This window comes from Schistocerca cancellata, chromosome 1 (assembly GCF_023864275.1).
Source record: "Schistocerca cancellata isolate TAMUIC-IGC-003103 chromosome 1, iqSchCanc2.1, whole genome shotgun sequence".
Lineage (NCBI taxonomy): Eukaryota > Metazoa > Arthropoda > Insecta > Orthoptera > Acrididae > Schistocerca > Schistocerca cancellata.
Window position 1 is genome coordinate 825,817,463 of NC_064626.1, and position 19,933 is coordinate 825,837,395.

Here is a 19,933-nt window from a genome sequence, read left to right on the forward strand (position 1 = left end):
ATCCTGGACGTCAATAAATGTAACATATTGTGCATACATAGGAAAAGAAATCCTCTACTGTACAATCACATCATTGCTGATAAATTACTGGAAACATTATCTACCATAAAATATCTAGTGGTAACTATCCATAGCAACCTAAAGTTGGATGACCACATAAAACAAACAGTAAGCAAAGCAGATATCAGACTGAGATCCATAGGAAGAATCTTAATGTAACTCATCCACAGAAGAAGTGGTTTACAAGACACTTTTCAACTGATTCTTGAGCTCTGTTCATCAATCTGGGTCCATTACCAAGTAAGATTGATAGAAGAGAGAGAGAGAGAGAGAGAGAGAGAGAGAAATATTGTGGAGTGAAGTTTACGATGACCTTCTGTGATCCTGAAATCTCTTCAAACATTTAATTTGTCAGGATAATTTTACATTTGAAACACGTTATATAATTTCTTTAAATTACATTCCAGCAGTCTGAGTGTGCAGAGCTGGTACCTAAAAGTGTCCCAGATGTGTTCTATTACGTTCAGATCAGGTGAATTTTGTAGTCAAGACACCATTGTGATTTCACTATCATGCACCTCAAACCATTGTGTTAAGATCATTATCTTGTGACATGGACAGTTATCCCGCTGGAGGATACCATCACCATTGAGGATGACATCAAACATGAAGGAATGTCGGTGGTCCACATTAATAGTCATGCAGTCCACAGCTGTCATTGACCTTTCAGTTACTACCACAGATCCCATGGAAGTACGGCTGAATGTCCACTATAGCATTAATATTGCTCCCACTGGCCTGCATCCATTACGTTATGCATATTTGAAGCAGCTATTAACCTGGATATTGTCATATTCAGACATGCTTATCAACCTGGTGTAACCAGAAAAATGATGCATCCAATTAGACATCATATCCTTTGTCCAAGGTCCAATATAAACTATGATTGCCAAGGCAATGATAATTGATGAAGTAATTGGGTCAGTATGGAAACACATAGGGGTTGTTTGCTGTGAAGCCCCATTTTCAACTACGTGCTCTGAACAGTGTGCTCATAAACACTGACATTGTACCCTGTCATCAGATCTGCCACAGAGTACCACCTACACTGCTTTACAAAGCAGGTAAGCCACCATCCAGCACATTCTGTCACAGGACTTCCTCATCAAACATCTTATGACCTATTCATGGTTTCACCATTCTTCAGCTATTTTCTATAGATGCTCACAACAACAGCATGTGAAAAGTCAACCAACTTTGCCACTTCTGAGCTGCTTGCTCCCAGATGTTGGGCCACAGCAATAAAGTCTCTTTTGTCATTAGATTTCCCAATTTGTGGCCCATATCATCACTAGAATGATTCCCCATTCACCTCTGCTCCACTTATATACATGCTTCAACATGTCACATACAAGCAGTGCCACTAGGTGGCATTCAGTCCTGTTGAAGGCAATGGTCAAAATGTTTTTGTTCATCAGTGTATACACAGCAACATTTCTTGAAAAATGCATATTGATACTTTGTCTAGATGAGAAATTTGATTTTCTTACTACCCATACCTCAGTCAGATATACAACTTCTGGTATTCAGATTGATTGAAAGGCTTTCTGAATGGTTTCTTTCATAGTGTATCGATTTTCAATGGCTTGTTTTTACTGTGCCCTTCTTTATCTTCCGTTTTTCTATTTACATCATTTGACTATTTCATATAAATTAGACATTTTGTAGCCAAAATAAAGTGTTAGACATGATGAGGAAATCTGTTTCAACAATCTATTCAATCTCCTGTGATAATTTATTATACAATTTCATTTCCTAGTAGAAAATGCTATTTTAAATTTGATAAACATAAGTTCAGTCTAGATCTTGTCCCATGACCATGATAGACTTGTTTGTGTGGTAATTATCAAGGTTTTCTACATGTATAACTAACTGGTAAATAAGTTCTCATAATATGGTTCAAATCCACAATGTTATGCGCTTACCTTTACAATGAGTCCAACTACTATTTCTAATTATTATTCGCATGGCTCTTTTCTAAGGTTTGAAAATTGTGTTAATATTTTAACCATTTATTGCCAGCAACAGAATAGTGTAGCTAAGTAGTGATTGCTCATGTGAATAATGTGTAACCAAATGGCACTAGTTTTTACATATTGATGATACTGATCTTCAACAGTTAAAAAAATACGGCAAATAATGGTACACCTTTGATAAATGTCAGTAAGAGATGTGAAAGATCAGTATGTAGGCCTGAAGCCTTCATTCAGCATGCTGAAGGGGCTTTTCTGGCAGCAATTGTGGGAAAAGATTGTTACCAACTGCAGGTTGTGGAGCACACTGGAACAAGCATTGCCTGTCACCTGGATTCTGAGGTCATACGTTATTCTTGGCTCACTCCAGTGATTGGTGGCATTCTCCCTAGAAGTGTGGTCCTGAGCTAAGTGAAAGGCTTTACAGAGACTTCAAACGTTGTGTGACATGCCAGGCTCCAGCTTTCTAGATGTGCATCACAAGAGCTGAGAATGTAGAGTTATGCAATACATGCCATAGGTTGTTACCTAGGTAGTTAACTTCAGAGCTTCTACAGATGATGCTTTATCCATAATGAATTACTGTCTAAAAAAAGGTGTTCAAATATTCAGTCAGGTCTTGATAAAATTTCAAAGTGGAACAAAGATTGACAATTTGCTTTAAATGTTTAGAAACATAAAATTTTGCACTTCACAGAAAAAAAGAAAGAAAGAATGTAACATCCTGTGAGAATAATATTAATGAGTCACAATTGAAATCTATCAAGTAATACAAATTCTGAGATGTAACAATCTGTAGTATTATGAAATGGAATGATCACATAGGTTCAGTCATAGGCAAGGCCGAGAGTAGACTAGAAATCTTCAAGTCTGTGGGAACCAAATCACGTAGGACTGACAGAGGATTACAGATTTATACAATGGATGGCAACATGAAAGGACACAGATTTGTTTGACTTACAGGGGTCTGCTGGAGACAATGAAAAACATGAACCTGCAGATGCTTGAAGATAAGAGGCAAACTATCCCATGAAAGCCTGCTTAGGAACCTCCAAGAACCAGCCTCAAGTGAGGAATCAAGAAATATATTGCAATCCTCTATGTATCACTACTGTAGGCATTGTGGAGACACGATTAGACTAATTACAGTGTACACAGAGGCAGTCATTCTTCCCTCACTCTATAAATGAATGGAGTGAAAAGAGACCATAAGAATTGGTGCCATGGGAAGTACCATCTGCTATGCACTTCACAGTAGTCTGCAATCTGTAGATGTAGGTATGGCTGTCTGTAATGGCATAAGATGCTGATTTCATTGTGTTTGCTAGCACCTTTGTGTGTTCTATGACTAACTGAGGATCAATATTCACTCCTATAAGTTTATGTTTATTACATAGCCTACATACATACCATCCCCATTTCATTTAGCAGTGTCAGTTTTGCTCTTCAAATTGAAATTCTTGATATTGCTTTCTTTGTGTACAATGTAACTTTGTTGCATATAGACTGATAGTAAGCATCATTGAAGGTCTCATTCACTTTCTGTACAAGGAATTCACATATTTCTTCCATGATTATAGTGCTGCTGTCGTCTACAAAAGGAGCAAAGTCATTAACTTAGTTTTGTGTTTGGGTGGTATAATTAGGTAGGACTAGACTGGTGAGCATTAGAGACTGGTGAGATAAATAAGTTAAGATCTTCATATAATGATGGGGAGCAACTAACTAACAATAGAAATATTTTGTGCTGAGTTCATTAGGAGAGACACCTATTGCTATGCAACATTTCAGGAAGGAAATAAGAACCTGGATATGGCTTGAGTGATAGGTAGTGAGTTGTTGATTTTAGTAATAAATGCTGGCATAGTTTTTCATAATGATAAAATTCCTGCACAGGAAAATAGGAAAAATAAGGGAAAGGCAATGACTTAATGTATGGAGGACTGTTGCATGACACACAGAAACACATAATAGGAAACAATTAACACTAACTATCAAGCTCTTACTCTTCTCCTGGTAAGAGTACACACATTCACCAAGGTAAGGTTGTATGTGTGACTGTATGTACTCTTACTTGGTGCTGTTTTGGAAAGACAAGTATTTTATCCTGCTCTTGCTGCTTCACTCACAAATTAATCCCTATATATACTTGCCATTTAGAAACAGTCTGTTATAGACACATACACTGTCATAGACACATACACTGCAAGGGGGGGGGGGCACTAACATCCTTCCTCCCCTCTTTGAAATCTGGAGTACAGAGTTTTTATTCATTACAGAATTCTCATACATTTCAGTTCTCTGGGACATAATAACTTTTATGTGTCAGCTGTAAAATTTATTATTTGTGGCATTATACATTTCAAAACTGGCAAAGTGATTTATATAACAGAATGACAATTTAGAGTCTTAGCCCCTCTGGATGAAGTTTGGCAGGCATTCATTTACACAACATAATATGCACGGCCTGTTTCTCAGGTCCATTTTTTGTTGATATTCTCTATAGCTTTAATTATGGCATCATCAGTATTACTGATTTCCATTAAGATTTGCATATTTCCTGACCTATTAATAACTTTAATACAGTTCAGTAATTTTTTAGATCTTTCTTGGGTCTGGCAGTTTTATACATTTCTTTTTTTCTGTGTCAGCCCGTATTAACTACTTCTATGACTGTTTCATTCTATGAGGTTTACGATCAAGTTTTGACAAAAATTATTTTATGATGCAGGCACATTACTATAAATTTCAAATTAGTATCACTTTTTCTTAAATACCCCACCACAATCTCTATTTTGTATCTAGTTCAAATCACTGTAAAGCTTCAATATTTTCCTTGCACATGTATCTTTGTTCATTTTTGCTGGTTAAGTATTACAGAATGTGCAATAAAAATAGGTTAAAGGTTTTTTCAGGCAGAGCACTGTCATGAGAATTTCACCAGAATCTTACTGAATGCAAGTTGAAAAATTCACAACTGGAAGGAAGAGGGAAAAAAAACCCAACCAAATAAAGCTGTCACAATAAACATTGAAATCTAACAGATCTTATTTTTTTTCTTTTTGTAGCTCAACATTTAATCCAGATTTCTCAAAAATAGCTTCCAGGAATAATTTATCTAACAACTGGCTGTAGTGTGTTTTATCTCTGGTACAAAGTTTATCTTTGAAGTTACTCTCAGTCTTGAGTAATCTTGTGTCATTTACTTATTTGCATTTGTGTAGTTAGAAATACAAAGTTATTCTGTGCTTTTCAGTGCTGTGTATGTTATTTTGTGTAGCACATAAATCTTCCCAAATAAATGAATTCTGACAATTTAGAAACAAGTAAAAGCATGGACAGGTAAATATGGCACCACAACAATGGAAGACATTCACAATCAGTTACATGTCATCTGTGACAAGTTCCCAGAAATTCTTCATGAAATTCAGTTTTTGCAGCACTCTTTTCCTGCAATGCAGAGAGTGAAGATAGTGCAGTGCAAAGAACCAAGCACTAAAACAACTCAAAACTTCTTGTTGGTTCAATGAATGCAAACAGCAATGCTACACTCAGGGTCAATAACTGTCTGCCTGTTGGCTGAAGCAGTTATTCCATCCTGTATTTTCATTTATGGGGCCCACCATTTATTCCTGACCAACTACTAATTTTGTTCATGGTCATGGAAAAAAAATTTTTACACACCAACAAGTTACTGATGATCATGAGCAATTTATGCTAATGATCAGAAATTTAGACCAATAGGCAACACATTGGTTTTGGACATTAATATGCATCTGCCATGTCATGAATCTTACCATACTTTAAAACTGAATTAACTGCTCATTGCACCAAATCACCAGATCAAAGGCTCAGACAAGTGCTTTAAGAAAAAAAAGTGTGGTGATAAAATCTCTTCAGAGGGATGGACGCAATAAAGGTTTCAGATGATTTGTTGTTACATATTTGGCAACAGCAGCTACCATCACAAGTGCACATAACATTGGTAGTGCATGAAGCTCAACCAATAAACAGTTTGCTAAGAGTGGCAGGTAGAGTAAACACAGCATTGGAGTCTCCAGAAACAGGTGACCTGATGTCACTGCCAGACATTGCGACAGCCAACTACACCCAGCAGTCATCAAACTTGTCCAAAGAGACAACACTGGGCTGCTTTGTCATCAACCCCAATAAGCCATAGAGTGTTTTTGAAGATCTCTGCAGTAAACACACAATAGTTCAGATGCTGGCCACACAGGTTTTGGTACAGCAGGAATGGAGAGGATCTAGTAAACAGCTTCGGTCCCAACCTACAACAGTGCCACAATTGCAAGGTCACTGGCAGCCTGAGGGGCAACTTAATTAATCTTTGCTGGCATCAAGGGCATTTTGGTCAACAAGCATGGAAATGCACAAACCCATGCCTCTACCAAAATGACAACTGTGATTTGGATTAGGTGAACAAAAAGTGTCACCAGGTGCAGATGCAAGATAAACAACAGATGGAACATCATCATAGAGCAGTAAACAAACTGCACCAAAACATTTAGTATGCTCACAGCAGAAGTAAATTGTCTGCACAAGTTTCACAAATACTATTGCCACAAATACATCGTGTTGCATTACAATGGTTGCACATATCAGACAGGTGTATGAGTGTGTACTTCCTGGTTGATCCTGGCTGAGATGTCAGCACACACACAGCCCAGTACACCTAAGAATAAGTCAGATGAATGTTTACACCTGAAAGCAGTAAAAAACTCATCAACCGACACCTATGGCCACAAAGAACTTATTGTCAATGTAAGCCACATTGTGGAATCCTGCCCACTCATTTCTTAATGGTTCAAAATCTGCAGATGTAGAGGTAATTTCGGGAGTACCGCAAGGAAGCGTGATAGGACCTTTATTGTTTACAATATACATAAATGACTTAGTTGACAACATCGGTAGCTCCGTGAGGCTATTTGCAGATGACACGGTTGTCTACAAGAAAGTAGCAACATCAGAAGACTCGTACGTACTCCAGGAAGACCTGCAGAGGATTAATGCATGGTGCGACAGCTGGCAGCTTTCCCTAAACGTAGATAAATGTAATATAATGCGCATACATAGGGGCAGAAATCCATTCCAGTACGTACGATTATGCCATAGGTGGTAAATCATTGGAAGCGGTAACGACCGTAAAATACTTAGGAGTTACTATCCGGAGCGATCTGAAGTGGAATGATCACATAAAACAAATAGTGGGAAAAGCAGGCGCCAGGTTGAGATTCATAGGAAGAATTCTAAGAAAATGTGACTCATCGACGAAAGAAGTAGCTTACAAAACGCTTGTTCGTCCGATTCTTGAGTATTGCTCATCAGTATGGGACCCTTACCAGGTTGGATTAATAGAAGAGATAGACATGATCCAGCGAAAAGCAGCGCGATTCGTCATGGGGACATTTAGTCAGCGCGAGAGCGTTACAGAGATGCTGAACAAGCTCCAGTGGCGGACACTTCAAGAAAGGCGTTACGCAATACGGAGAGGTTTATTATCGAAATTACGAGAGAGCACATTTTGGGAAGAGATGGGCAACATATTACTACCGACCACATATATCTCGCGTAATGATCACAACGAAAAGATCCGAGAAATTAGAGCAAATACGGAGACTTACAAGCAGTCGTTCTTCCCACGCACAATTCGTGAATGGAACAGGGAAGGGGGATCAGATAGTGGTACAATAAGTACCCTCCGCCACACACCGTAAGGTGGCTCGCGGAGTATAGATGTAGATGTAGATGTAGATGTTATAGGGTGCATAGGAATCTGTTTTCTTGGGTAGCCAGACAACATACAAGCAATTCATATTAATGAAGTTTCTTACAGTAATTGAATTGACAATATTTAACTTTCATTTCTACATGATGGATCGCAAGCAATTGTCCTTTGATAGATACAGTTTCCATGCAAGTTAATCACACAAGTTCATGAGGCACTTCTATCATTAATATCACTGCGGCTTTTCTAGTGCTCTCCTCTAGTCCAGGTCTACTAGTGCAGCTGTGGCTAGGCAGCATCGCTTTTATTCTCGTTGTGTAGATGCCACTCCATTCACTTTGACGACCCAGTCAGCATGCTATTGGCTGACTTCCTCTCACAGCTCTCTCTGCTGTATCGTTCTTGATTTTTGTGCATGCGCTGAACATTCCTCCCCACCACCCCAAAGCAACAATGGTGGGGAAGGGAGGAGTGTGGGCACAGTGCTGGACCAGAAGCTGTGGCTGCAGGGTATATCAAGCTTCCGGTCGTACCCCGCTGTCCGGCCTTCACTTTGGCAGAAACGTCCCCCAGAAAATGACCAGAAGGGTACACGTCCATCTTCTGATGGCATGAACCAGATGAAGGTGGTGACTGCTGCAGTATGGGTGGGTCCAGCCCCATCAGTAGGACGAGAAGAGGCAGAGGAGGTGTAGGCTCTATCTCCATGGGTTCATCCCGCGGTGTCATGATGACACCCTCTGGAGGCTGCTGGGGCCATGCCATCTTCTGGATCCATAAATCTGGGGGGAAGAGACACTAAAAGATCATAGTGCACATAACAGAGGTGAAGTTGATTTTGATGTTGGCACTGCAAGCCATCTGGACCTGAAATAAGATACATGCAAGCACCAAGTCGACGGACATGTCGCCCCACGCCCACAGTCTGCTGCTGCTAAAAACCCTATAAAAGACAGTATCGTGTGGTGCAAAGCAATTCTTGCAGCCTTCTTTCAGTGTTGAACCCTGAGGAGGGTGGAGAAGGTGGATCAGTGTCCAATGGCAGCGGCCATGAAGCAATTACACCGGTGATGGTCCATTTCATGGGTGCAAACGATAGGTGGTGGAAAAGAGATGCAATGCTTGATCTCTGGTGTGTGTGGAGCTAAGTTTGGCCATCTGCTGCTTGAAGGTTCTGACAAAACGTTCCGCTATGCCATTTGACTGTGGATGAAGCAGTGAACTAGTTAGATGGTGTATGCCATTGCAGTCACAGAATGTTTCAAATTCATTTGATGTGAACAGAGGTCCATTGACTGACACTATTAATTCAGGTAAGCCTTCAAGGCAAAAAATTGAGGACAACACCTGAATTGTGGTACGTGATGCTATTGAATTCATTGGCACAGAAAAAGGAAACTTGCTATACAAGTCAACCACAATCAACCAACGGATGTTCCAAAAAACATCCTGCAAAGCCTATGTGCTCACATTTACATGGTGATCTCAGCTTAGGCCAAGCAGAGAATTTTTGTGGTAGAGCAGACTGATTTTCTGCACATGCATGACACTATGACATCATCTGTTCTATTTGGGTGTTCGTACCCTACCAAGTACAATGTAGATGCACTAAATGTTTAGTGCAAACAACCCCCAGTGTCCTTGGTGAAGTAAATGCAACACTTCTTTTCACAAAGCTTTAGGGATCAACACATGTGACTGTCCATTGCCATTTTGAAAAGAATCACTCCTTTCTGTATAGTGAGGCTATGCTGATGTACAAAGTTTCGGCACACTACATAGTTCTTTATGCTATGCAAGGACTGGGACCAAGCTGTGCAAATGTATGTTAGCAAAATGTTCAAATCTGAATCCACTTCCTTGACCTGTGCAATTTTTGTATAGTTCAGCACGAAAGATTGAAGCAATTCAGAATCCAGAGCATCAATGTCACAATAAGATGCAGCAGAGGTGTCAACATCTGTATCAGAGACAGTGCATCCATATTACCATGTTGAGCTGACAGATGATACACAATCTCATGCTGATATTGAGACAACAACAAAGTCCATCTTTGCAATTTTTGGCCAGTTTGTACAATTTTTGGCCAGTTCATACAGGAACTGGTTTCGTTGCACAAAACAAGAACTGCAAAGGCTTGTGATCTGTTACTAAGTTCATTTTCCCTAAGATTGACTGCAATCCTGCGACTTTTCAAGAAGTTGGCAATTCTCGTACGGCTCACAAAAACAACTGCAGTGGATGTAAACCTTGACTGTTTATGACAAGACCAAGATACTGCAACAGGTTTAAAAAAATCACACTTTTCCAGTCTACACTTTAATCCTGCATCAGGTAACAGATGAAACAAAGCACATAAATTTGCAATATGTTCTTCAGGTGTACAACCTGCTACAACAATATCGTCCAAATAGTTTGAACACTTTGGCACTTGTGCAGTCCGTTGGAAAATGGCAGGTGCAGAATCGCTTCCAAAAGGCAAATGCAAATATTTAAACTAGCCCAAATGAGTATTTACTGTACACACTTTTTGAGATTCTTCATTGAGTGGTATTTGAAAATACATGTTGCGCAAATCAATTTTTGAAAAGTAGCATCCAGCACCTAATTTGTCCATGAGATACTCTGGACATGGCAAGGGGTAAGTATCAATCACAGTTTGTGAGTTGACCATAGACTTAAAGTCAACACTGAGGTGAATGCAACCTGAAGTTTTGGGAGCAGAACCAGTGGAATTGCTCATTGACTGGCTGATATGGGTGCAATAACTCCACTATCTTGCAACTTTTTAAGTTCAGTCACAGCTTTGTCCCATAATGCAATGGGAACAGTTCTGGCCTGGAAAACTTTTGGCTGAGCATTGTCTTTCAGAGTAAAATGTGCAACAAAATTGTTAGACTTGCCTAAATCTTCAGAAAAGAGTTCTGGGAATTCTTTTAGAAATCTAGCAACACTATCTTTTGCATGGAATGCAGATTCTGACAACACATTGTCCTGAATGTTAAAGCCAAACAAATCAAAAGAATCAAGACCAAATATGTTCTCACACTTGCATGATTGTAGCACCGTAAAAGTCATTGTTCACATATGTGAGTGATACATGGTAGGCAATGTACATTTTCCAAGAATGGGAATGTCTTGTTCATTATAAGCCCCAGTTGTGTGCTAGTTTTAGACAGGAGTGGGGAGCCTAACAGTTCATATGTGTGACGATTTAGGAATGTGTCAGAGGCACCTGTGTCCAACTGAAATTTCACGTTTCCCACAAAGAAGTAAATGAACAAAAAGTTGGTTTGACTGGCATATCACTGAAGAAACTACTCGCCTGCTAGTTTTGTGAATGCTTGTTGCAGAATCTGACTAAACTGCATTAATGACAAGGGCCTCATGACTAGATTTTTGTGAGTGTGCCAAATTCTTATGTTTTTTCCATTGAAAACATATGGATTGTACATGTCCTTTCCTACCATAAGCATAACACTGAGCTTGTCGGGAGGGGCAGTCTGGCGTTTGTGCCATGAATAACACCAAGGGCAAGACTTAATTCTGTTCACCTCTTTACCCACCTGTTTAGTGAAATGTTTACGCAGCATGTAACATTGTTTACTTGGCGTGGCGAGTGCAAGCAGCTGCTGAATGGGCCAGTCACATACAAGGGACTCAACCCAACAAATAGCTGGCTGCTCGCTCATATTTATCGTATGACAGGGCACCTGAATCATACTGATCCAGAATTTGCTCTACCTGCTGAACTGATGTGTGGTTTGAGGTTTTCGGGCTCTAAACAACGTGGTCATCAGCGCCCATGCTGAACTGATGGACCAAACTGTTTCAAAATCTGTTCTCTCAGTTTGACATCAGGTACACTGTACACAATCATATCACACAGCATAACATCCGAATATAAAGCACTGCAAGCACATTTGAATTTGCATTTCTTTGTCATACCCTGCAAATTTGTTACTCATTTGCAATAAGCTTGTTCTGACCATTTATTGCAATTAAAGAACTGATACCTAACTGCTACCACATTTAATTGTTCATCATAATAGTTAGTTAGCGAATCTACCACCTGTTCATAAGCAAGTTCACTCAGAGTGGCATTAGAAAACATCTTCTGAGTTAATCGGAACACTGCACTTCCTACTGTGGATAATACGTATGGATGTTTCACAGTACGTGGTAAACTGTGAGCAAGTAAGTGTGCTTCAAATTGTTGCAACCTCTCAAGCCAATCCTCTTCTTGTTCATGAAACTGTCGAAAAGGCGGTATAGCAGTAGGTGTTGCTGTAGGTGCTGCTTGTTCTGTCAGGTGCACACCATGTTGAGCAATTTAGATATTTGCTGCATATGGAACTGAAACATCTGCACTAGCTGTGTTGCATCTAACACTTGTAACTGTGGCACCTGAGCAGGGGGTGTAATAGGTGGGGTGAGCATGTTGGAAGAGACAAATGCAAGAAGCAGACAAGGCAAGCAAGAAAAATAAGTACAAAAGCAAAGAAAATTTCTGCATCAACCACCTGACAATAGTAATTAGCAAAAGAGACTTTTAAACAGGGTGTATATGACCCGGGACATCCGGGAGATCTGGGAAAAACCTGGAAATTTTTCCTTCCGGGAGAAAACCGGGAAAAACCTGGGAATTTTTTGGAATTTCGGGAAGTTTTCTTTATTTTAGTTACCAGTTAAATTTTTGTTATTTTAACTGGTAAGAACCAATACTCAAACAAAGGATATTACTGTATTCCACGTCTGCAGGATAATATTGCAGCAACAAAACATTAACAAGAGGAAGAAAAACGAAAATAAAACCTAAGCGGCAAAGGAATTGCACCATATACAACAAAACACAGTGCGTCTGCCAACCAAAGTGTGTCAAAGGCTTTAGGAAGAATATGCAGTGCTTCCTAACAACAAATTGCCTCCGATGAGTGTGGCATGACAGCTGTTTACATTTGATTCATTTGAGCAGTTGCGGGCGGGCTCTTGCGCATGCGCAGTTGAGTCGCCTGTGGGTAGTACCTTCTCCCGCTTCTGGCTGGCTTCTGGCTACAGATGTGTGGCTGAGCGCCACTATCTAAATTGCTCTGGTTCGGAAATATCGTAGATCCAGGGCTGATGCACAGAGCAGTCTGAGTTGTAGTGGGGAGGTGGGTAGTCTCCACGTGACCTGTGTTTACGTTTAGTGATTTTGCTGTTTCCTCTTTGTTTATTGCTCTCACATTAAATGAAAACAAAACGGATTTCTGTGGCTGGGAGCTACCAAATTAATTAAAATACGTTCGCATAATTACGGAAGGCTAAAATATGTTGTCAGTTCCAGGTTTTATTTCCACCTTTCTGACAATCAAGCATTAATCACCTTGCAGAACAATGAAGTTATTTTTGTCGGTTTGCTAAAGAGATTGGGCTTTTATTAATATTTTGCACTCAGGAAGTCAATTTATTTTAAACGAAGTGTTTAATCTCACGCTGTTGGCTAGTTTTAACTATTCACTGCATTTCAAGTGCACGTTTTCCATCTTATAGCTCATATAACATTATGCCATAATAAAGAACCAAACATGAGATAATACAGTACTGGTACTCTAGAAAATTTACATCCAAATCCAGACATACAATTGTGCACTTTAAGCCAAATTACGCATTTTAGTATGGTTCACAAAATTACGATGCTCCTGAAGTATCCTTTGATGTCTTGTTTCTTTTATGACATAATGCAAGATCACACGTACGAACATATGGGCTTTCTGCGTCATCGTAGCTGCGCTGGCGCGGTGACGCCTGTTATCTGGCGCTCTCTGGCAACTGCTGAAATGAACCAGTTTCTAACAGGTCATGGGAAAATATTGCGAATGATGGTTTGAAAAGTGTTACTTTCAAAGTAAATTTCCTTTTACGCAAGATGAACTATGTGCGAGAATGTACGATGACTTTCTTAAACCATAGAGCGTTTGACTCTCATGTAAAAATCAACTCCTTGAGGACGACCATCTAGAATAATTTAGAGCCCAGAAGATCAGACATTTACGTCGTTATTAAAAATTTTACTGGCACATTTGTGTCATGTATCTTAAAGTGTAACACGCGCAAAATGAGCAGCATTATATGTGGAAGCTTAGCTTCTCTTGCAGCTTGTTAATCTTAGAGACCAATATTATTTGTGAAAGCTTTTTTTCTTTTATCAAAACTATGTGTACTAATTTAAACCATTAACTTTTCTTTTTGTGTTCGCGCTATTTAAGAGTGATCTTGCTATTGGTTGACTACACTACGTGTCTTGTACTGTCATCAGCTGTCGAAATCACGTGACATGAGCCATGACTGGCTTACAAAACCGCGTCGCAATCTCGATTTCATTGCTTCGGAAAGTAACATGCAGTGTTTGGTGGAATTCGAATTTATACCTCCGTAAAATGAAGGAATGCAGCGTACATGTTGCTGCACATCAAAGATCTTTCCAAAACGTGTTTTTTTCCCCTGGGTTTTGTTTTCTAAAGTGCCGGTAAATTCTACGTCTGTTTAGAAAACCATAAACATTCAAAGGATTGATAAGTGCCGAGGAAAAGTATACTGTCATTTAACATGGAAAAAGTGTATTTTCATCCGGGAGAAAGTGTATTTTCAATCTGGAAATCCGGGAAAAATCCGGGAATTTTTTTTCCTTGTCCACGTATACACCCTGTTAAAGCAAGTAAACACCCCTGCAAAGAAAAGACAGGAGAGAATTAATGTGCCAGCAAAACATAACAGAAAAGTCTGTGGCCACCAGGCACCGGGTTCTTCTGATAACTCACTTGCGTCTTATAGGGTGGCTAGGAAGATGATTTCTTGGATAGCTAGACAACATACAAGCAAATCATATTAATGGAGTTTATTATTGTAATTGAATTGACAATACTTAACTTTTGTTTCTACATGATGGGTTGCAAGCAGTTGGTGACATGCAAATAATCATTGTCCTCTGACAGATACAATTTCCACACAAGCTAATCCCACAAATTCACTAGTCACTGTTATCGTTAATATCACTGAAGCTCTTCTGGTCTCAGTTCACTAGTGCGGCCATGGCTAGGTGGCACGTCACTTTAATCTCTTTGTGTAATGCCGCTCCAGTTGTGGTGACATCCTAGTTAGTGTACTATTGGCTGATGTTGTCTCACAGCCCTCTCTGGTGTATTGTTCTTGATTTTCGTACTGATGCTTGTCGTTATGCTGGAACACTCACCACCCCCTTCAAGTGGACATCTGTAGTGATGGACATTGCCAGACCTATGTAGGGTGCCAATTTCCTTGCCCATTATACAGTATATTAATGGTAGGTTTGAGAAAAGCATGACTACAGAATGCTACTGATGGCACCAGAATAATCAGTATATGGGGGAGGGGAACTCTGCTTACAGCCTGGTACAGAGAACACCAATTGGTAATACAACCCATGGCAGACATTAGTTATGAGTATGAAGAAAGGAAACATTGTCACATCTTCTGACATGTTACACACAAATACAGAGATATTATAAATGTTCAAGATGAAGCCTGAACGTCCACTGTGTGATCTAGTTTTTTCACAGTCAAAGAACAGTTGCTGTGCTGTGAAATCTAGTAAGCTAGTCTTGCTTAAAAAATGTCCTCCAGGGAAAGGTAATTGAAAGCTATTGAAAAGAGAATATAAAAACTGAAAAATGATAGTTCTCATCCCTGAAAATCAATGGGGACCAAGCAGTGATATCTTTAACTAATTTATGTGTACCATTACAGAACACAACCCTGTGTATCATATGTCTAACACATCTGGCCAACGCATTTTGTAGTATGCCTGTAGAACTTCCCCAAGGTGCCTAACAGAATGAGGACCATATCTGAACAAATGCTCCAAGCTGGGATAATCTGGTGTGCTGACCATGCTTTAGATGCCAGGGTGGTCCCAGATAGGTACCCAATATGAAACATTCAAGATTTTATGTGTGTTATCCAGCACAAAAGTTATAAGCATCATAGACCATTGCAAGCATAGAACCAGAGTTCTGTGATACCTTATGACATCCTGAAGATAGCAGTAATTACATCTTTTGGCCTATTTGCTTCTTAATTGATGCCTTTTGGTCTTAAATATACCTTACAAATACGTCTACATTTGTGGAGGAACTGTTAAAGGGGCTTCCATTTCACTTTGCATATCTTGAAGACAGTCTAGTGTTTCCACCAAACACCTCACTATACAAACCATACATGTGGGAAATGCATCAGCAACTGCAGAACCACAGGAGAGCACTGAATTAAAGTAAGTGCAACATTGGCAAAGTGGAAATGACCTTCCTATGCCATACAGTTTTAACAGATGGCATTGATCCATTACCAGAGAAGATAGCAACTCCACAAGCCCTTCTGAAGCTGTCAGACTACCAGCAATTGTGAAATTGTGAATCCTCGGAACAGTCAACTTTTATTGCCACCACCTGCTGACAATGGCCGTTACACAAATGCCACTCATAGACAACAATAGGTGTAGCCATACACCAACAGACTGGCCAATGTCGGCAAGAATTAAATTGCACCAGTAGTGGAGATTGTGTGACACAGAACTGCTTGCAGTTTATGAAGGAATTGAATACTTTCACCGTCAAATTGAAGCTCAGCCTATGACAGTTTACAATGACCACAATCCAACAGTCTCCACTTTCCAGAATGCCAGTGATAAACATTCACCTGTGCACTTCATACATACATAGTTAATCAAGCAGTGACACGTGATAGAAGCAGAAAAATTTGTTGACACTTACTTTTTGTGCACCTGGGGTTTCGCAAATACCATGGACTAAAAAGAAGTTGACACTGCTCAGACTGCAGATCCATAGCTATACCATTTATTGACTAACCCTTCCATAGGACTGCATCTTACCCAAATCTTGTCAGGCACCAAGTTCACACTATGGTGTGACATCTCATGGCAGAAACCAAAGGCCCTATTTTTCACCAAAACTCCACAAAGCTGCTTCTGACAATACTCACAATCTGTCCCACTAGGGGCAAACATGATCATCAGTTTACTGATCGAACATTTTATGTGGCTGCCAATTAAAAATCATGTTCATGCATGAGATTTTTCAAGTATTCTGTACCAGTATGCACACACTTACATTGGGCACTTCCATGGCTCGCCAGCGAGATTCATCCATGTCCACACTGATGTCATAGATCTACTTCCATCTTTGGATGGCTACAGATATGTTTTCAGAGTGGTGGTCATATGCCCTCAATGGACAGAAACTACACATGTTATGGACATTTCTACTGAGACAGTAGCAAAGACCTCTGTCACCATAATGAATAGCATGATTCAGTTTTCCCCTTCATATCACTACAGATCAGGACTAGCAGTTCAAATATATTTTTTTACAAGAATTGTCCAAGTTGTGCTGCTTCCTGTGTCATAACACAAGCTGCCATTTCATCGGAAATAGGATGGTACCCTAAACACAGCTCTTATTTTCCACTGTGAGAAATGGATGGTAGCCTTTCCCTTGATCCTTTTAGTCTTTAGCAGTTGTATAAGAAACCATTACACATACCAGCAGACAGTCTCATACCTGCACCATTGTCATCCCCATCAGAACTGCCACAATTGGTGCATTTAGCCATGATCCAATGCCCACCTGCTTCTTCCATGGTCAACAACCCATTTTCATCCAAAAAGCTTAGATCGATTGTGCTGTTATTCTTTGCTCTAATCTCATCAATTCACCTGCCCATCTACCAAGTACCTTCCCCTTTCTGTGTTGCTATGAGGAGACTAAACCATGGAGATTTTGCAAGTGTCTGTACTTACCAAGAACCACATCAAAACCACACATCTCACCATTTCTGGAGACACCTGTACAAACCTCACCTGCAGGTACCACCCTGTTACATCAACCAGCAGCCACAGCACCACAGCAGCTAGCAGCTGCATCAACACCATTGCCAGCAGTCTGCATAAGGGCTGGCATTCAGATAAAATTTTAATTTCCTTACATTCCAGATACTTTGAGCTACAGAAAGTGGTGAGGGATGAGGGAGGGATAATCGGTCCATAAATCAACAGCAGAGATTGTTATCATTGGTAAAAAAAAACTTATCTCAAACTACTCTCAGTGTCAAGCTATCCTGTGTGATTTACTATCCTGTATTTGTGCAGTTAGAAATAAAAAGTAATTCTGCACGCTTCAGTGTTCTATAAATTTGAAACTTCTCCCTTGAGTACCTGTACATTGTTATGATTACTTGAGTTTTATCCTTCAGTAAAAAGCCAAAAGTATATCTTTCTATATTTTGATCTGCAAAAAACTGCTTGATTCAATAATTAAACTTTCTGTTCAATGATTTCAACTTCTCTTTTCTCTATATTTATTCAACATGAAGATAATGTTATGTTTAACAGCTCTACCTCTGTTGTCAGAGCATGTTCAGACTGGTACAGAATATCTGTCTACCTCTTCAAAGGTCTAGAAATCTTCATCTGTCTTTTTTGGTAATGTCCTATGTTTCAGTTAAATAAATTATCATTACTCTTCTGAAAACTGATAGAGTGTTTGTTGGCAACTTTCCGTCCCGGATAGCATTACCTAATAAGTCTTCGAGCCACTCACATAGCTGAGAACCTATTCTGGAGGCATTTGATGTTGCACTATAAGATAGTATCTTTGGGTTTAACAAAGTGACAAAATGTGGTTAGAGTGGCACTGCCATCAAACCAACCATAATTATACCACAATTAAGCAGTAAAAAAGTGAATCTCAATATTTCTGCAGTGGGCACGTTAGTTTATGACTGCTGTAACAGTCTACTGTACCAAGGATAAATAGCTCAGTCAAGATGTTAATACAAGACTCTCATATCCACTGGCAAACTACAGAAAGTTGTAATTAGAAACTAGTGTGTGAAGAAGCTGGAGGAAATTTACTTTGCATTCTACATATAAGAGTGGGCCTCTTAAACCACTAACCAGCTTTGAAGTATCTGCCTTATCACATTTCAGTAAATGTCACTGAATATTGGCTTCAAGAAAATAGTGTAATGTATAAAAATGGTAGACACATTGCAGGTCTATACAAAGTTCATGAGAAAAACCTGAAAATTTATTGGAACAATATTTTTAAGATAGCTAATAAACTGTTTCATATAGTTTGTTTTGGAAATTGTTTTCAGTATAGTTGTTCTAATGAATAATATTTATGTAGCATGCATTTACTCGAAATAAATCAGATGGATCATCTGAGAGGAGAGGAGATCTGTGGTACGTGCCACTTGTGCTTCTCAGAAGTGACCAGAGAGAAGGAAGATTGTTGGACCAAGTGCTCTGGATGAAAAAAGAAGAAAAAATTACTTTAGAAAACATGCCACCATCCGACAGTTTCATTCTTGTTGACCCAGATATCATAGGTCAGTATTTTAAATATTATCTTGCATGTGTAATTATTTCTGGGAGTTTAATGAATAATGACATGAGACAAAAATCCTGCTATAGTGGAAGAAGCAAAAACAAGTGCTGATAACTAATGGTGAGTCTCTCTCACTTGGAATGTTACTTTTAGTCAGAACACAGCCCAGAATGTCTTTTATGCTTGTTGGTTATTGATAATGTTATAATGTGTAACCTTCACTAAAATTTTGTTTATTACAACAGAAAATGTCCTTCATTGTATGCACAGGTTCAAAATTTTCGAACACTTTACTTTTCAAATGTAAAGTGGTTTATGTTGCTTTCTGTCACCCTTATGCAGAGTAGGAAGCATCAGTTCACAATAAAAGGTCTGTTCAAAAAATTCTGGAACATTCATAATTTTGCACCAATGGTGTGTTGGAGTGAAATGCATTTGGTATCCCTGCTCACACTTGTGTATAATGTGTATCTGCTGGAAGTTTCGTTGTTGTATGTCTGTTAGTTATTGTTCAGTGCTGTATTGAGCAGAACATTGTGTCACACAGTTTGTGAATGTCAAGATGGCAGAGTTAGGGGAACAATGCAACTGCACTAAATTTTGCATGAAACTGAAGGAAACCTTTACAGAGAGACAGCAAATGATGCAGGAAGCCTACGGTGATGAGTGCTTCAGCCATACTGGTGTTACAAATGGTTCACAGGCCTTAAAAATGGCCAGATAGAAGTTAA

General features: G+C 39.4%; 1 protein-coding gene across 1 annotated transcript in view; it reads left to right on the forward strand.

Moving 5' to 3' along the window:
- LOC126188583 (thyrotropin-releasing hormone-degrading ectoenzyme-like) overlaps positions 1 to 19,933 on the forward strand; it is a 270,383-nt gene that overhangs the window by 113,403 nt on the left and 137,047 nt on the right. The window contains exon 8 of the mRNA XM_049930188.1: positions 19,002 to 19,203. Within this exon, the coding sequence (XP_049786145.1) occupies positions 19,002 to 19,203 (202 nt within the window). The remainder of the gene's footprint in view (positions 1 to 19,001; positions 19,204 to 19,933) is intronic.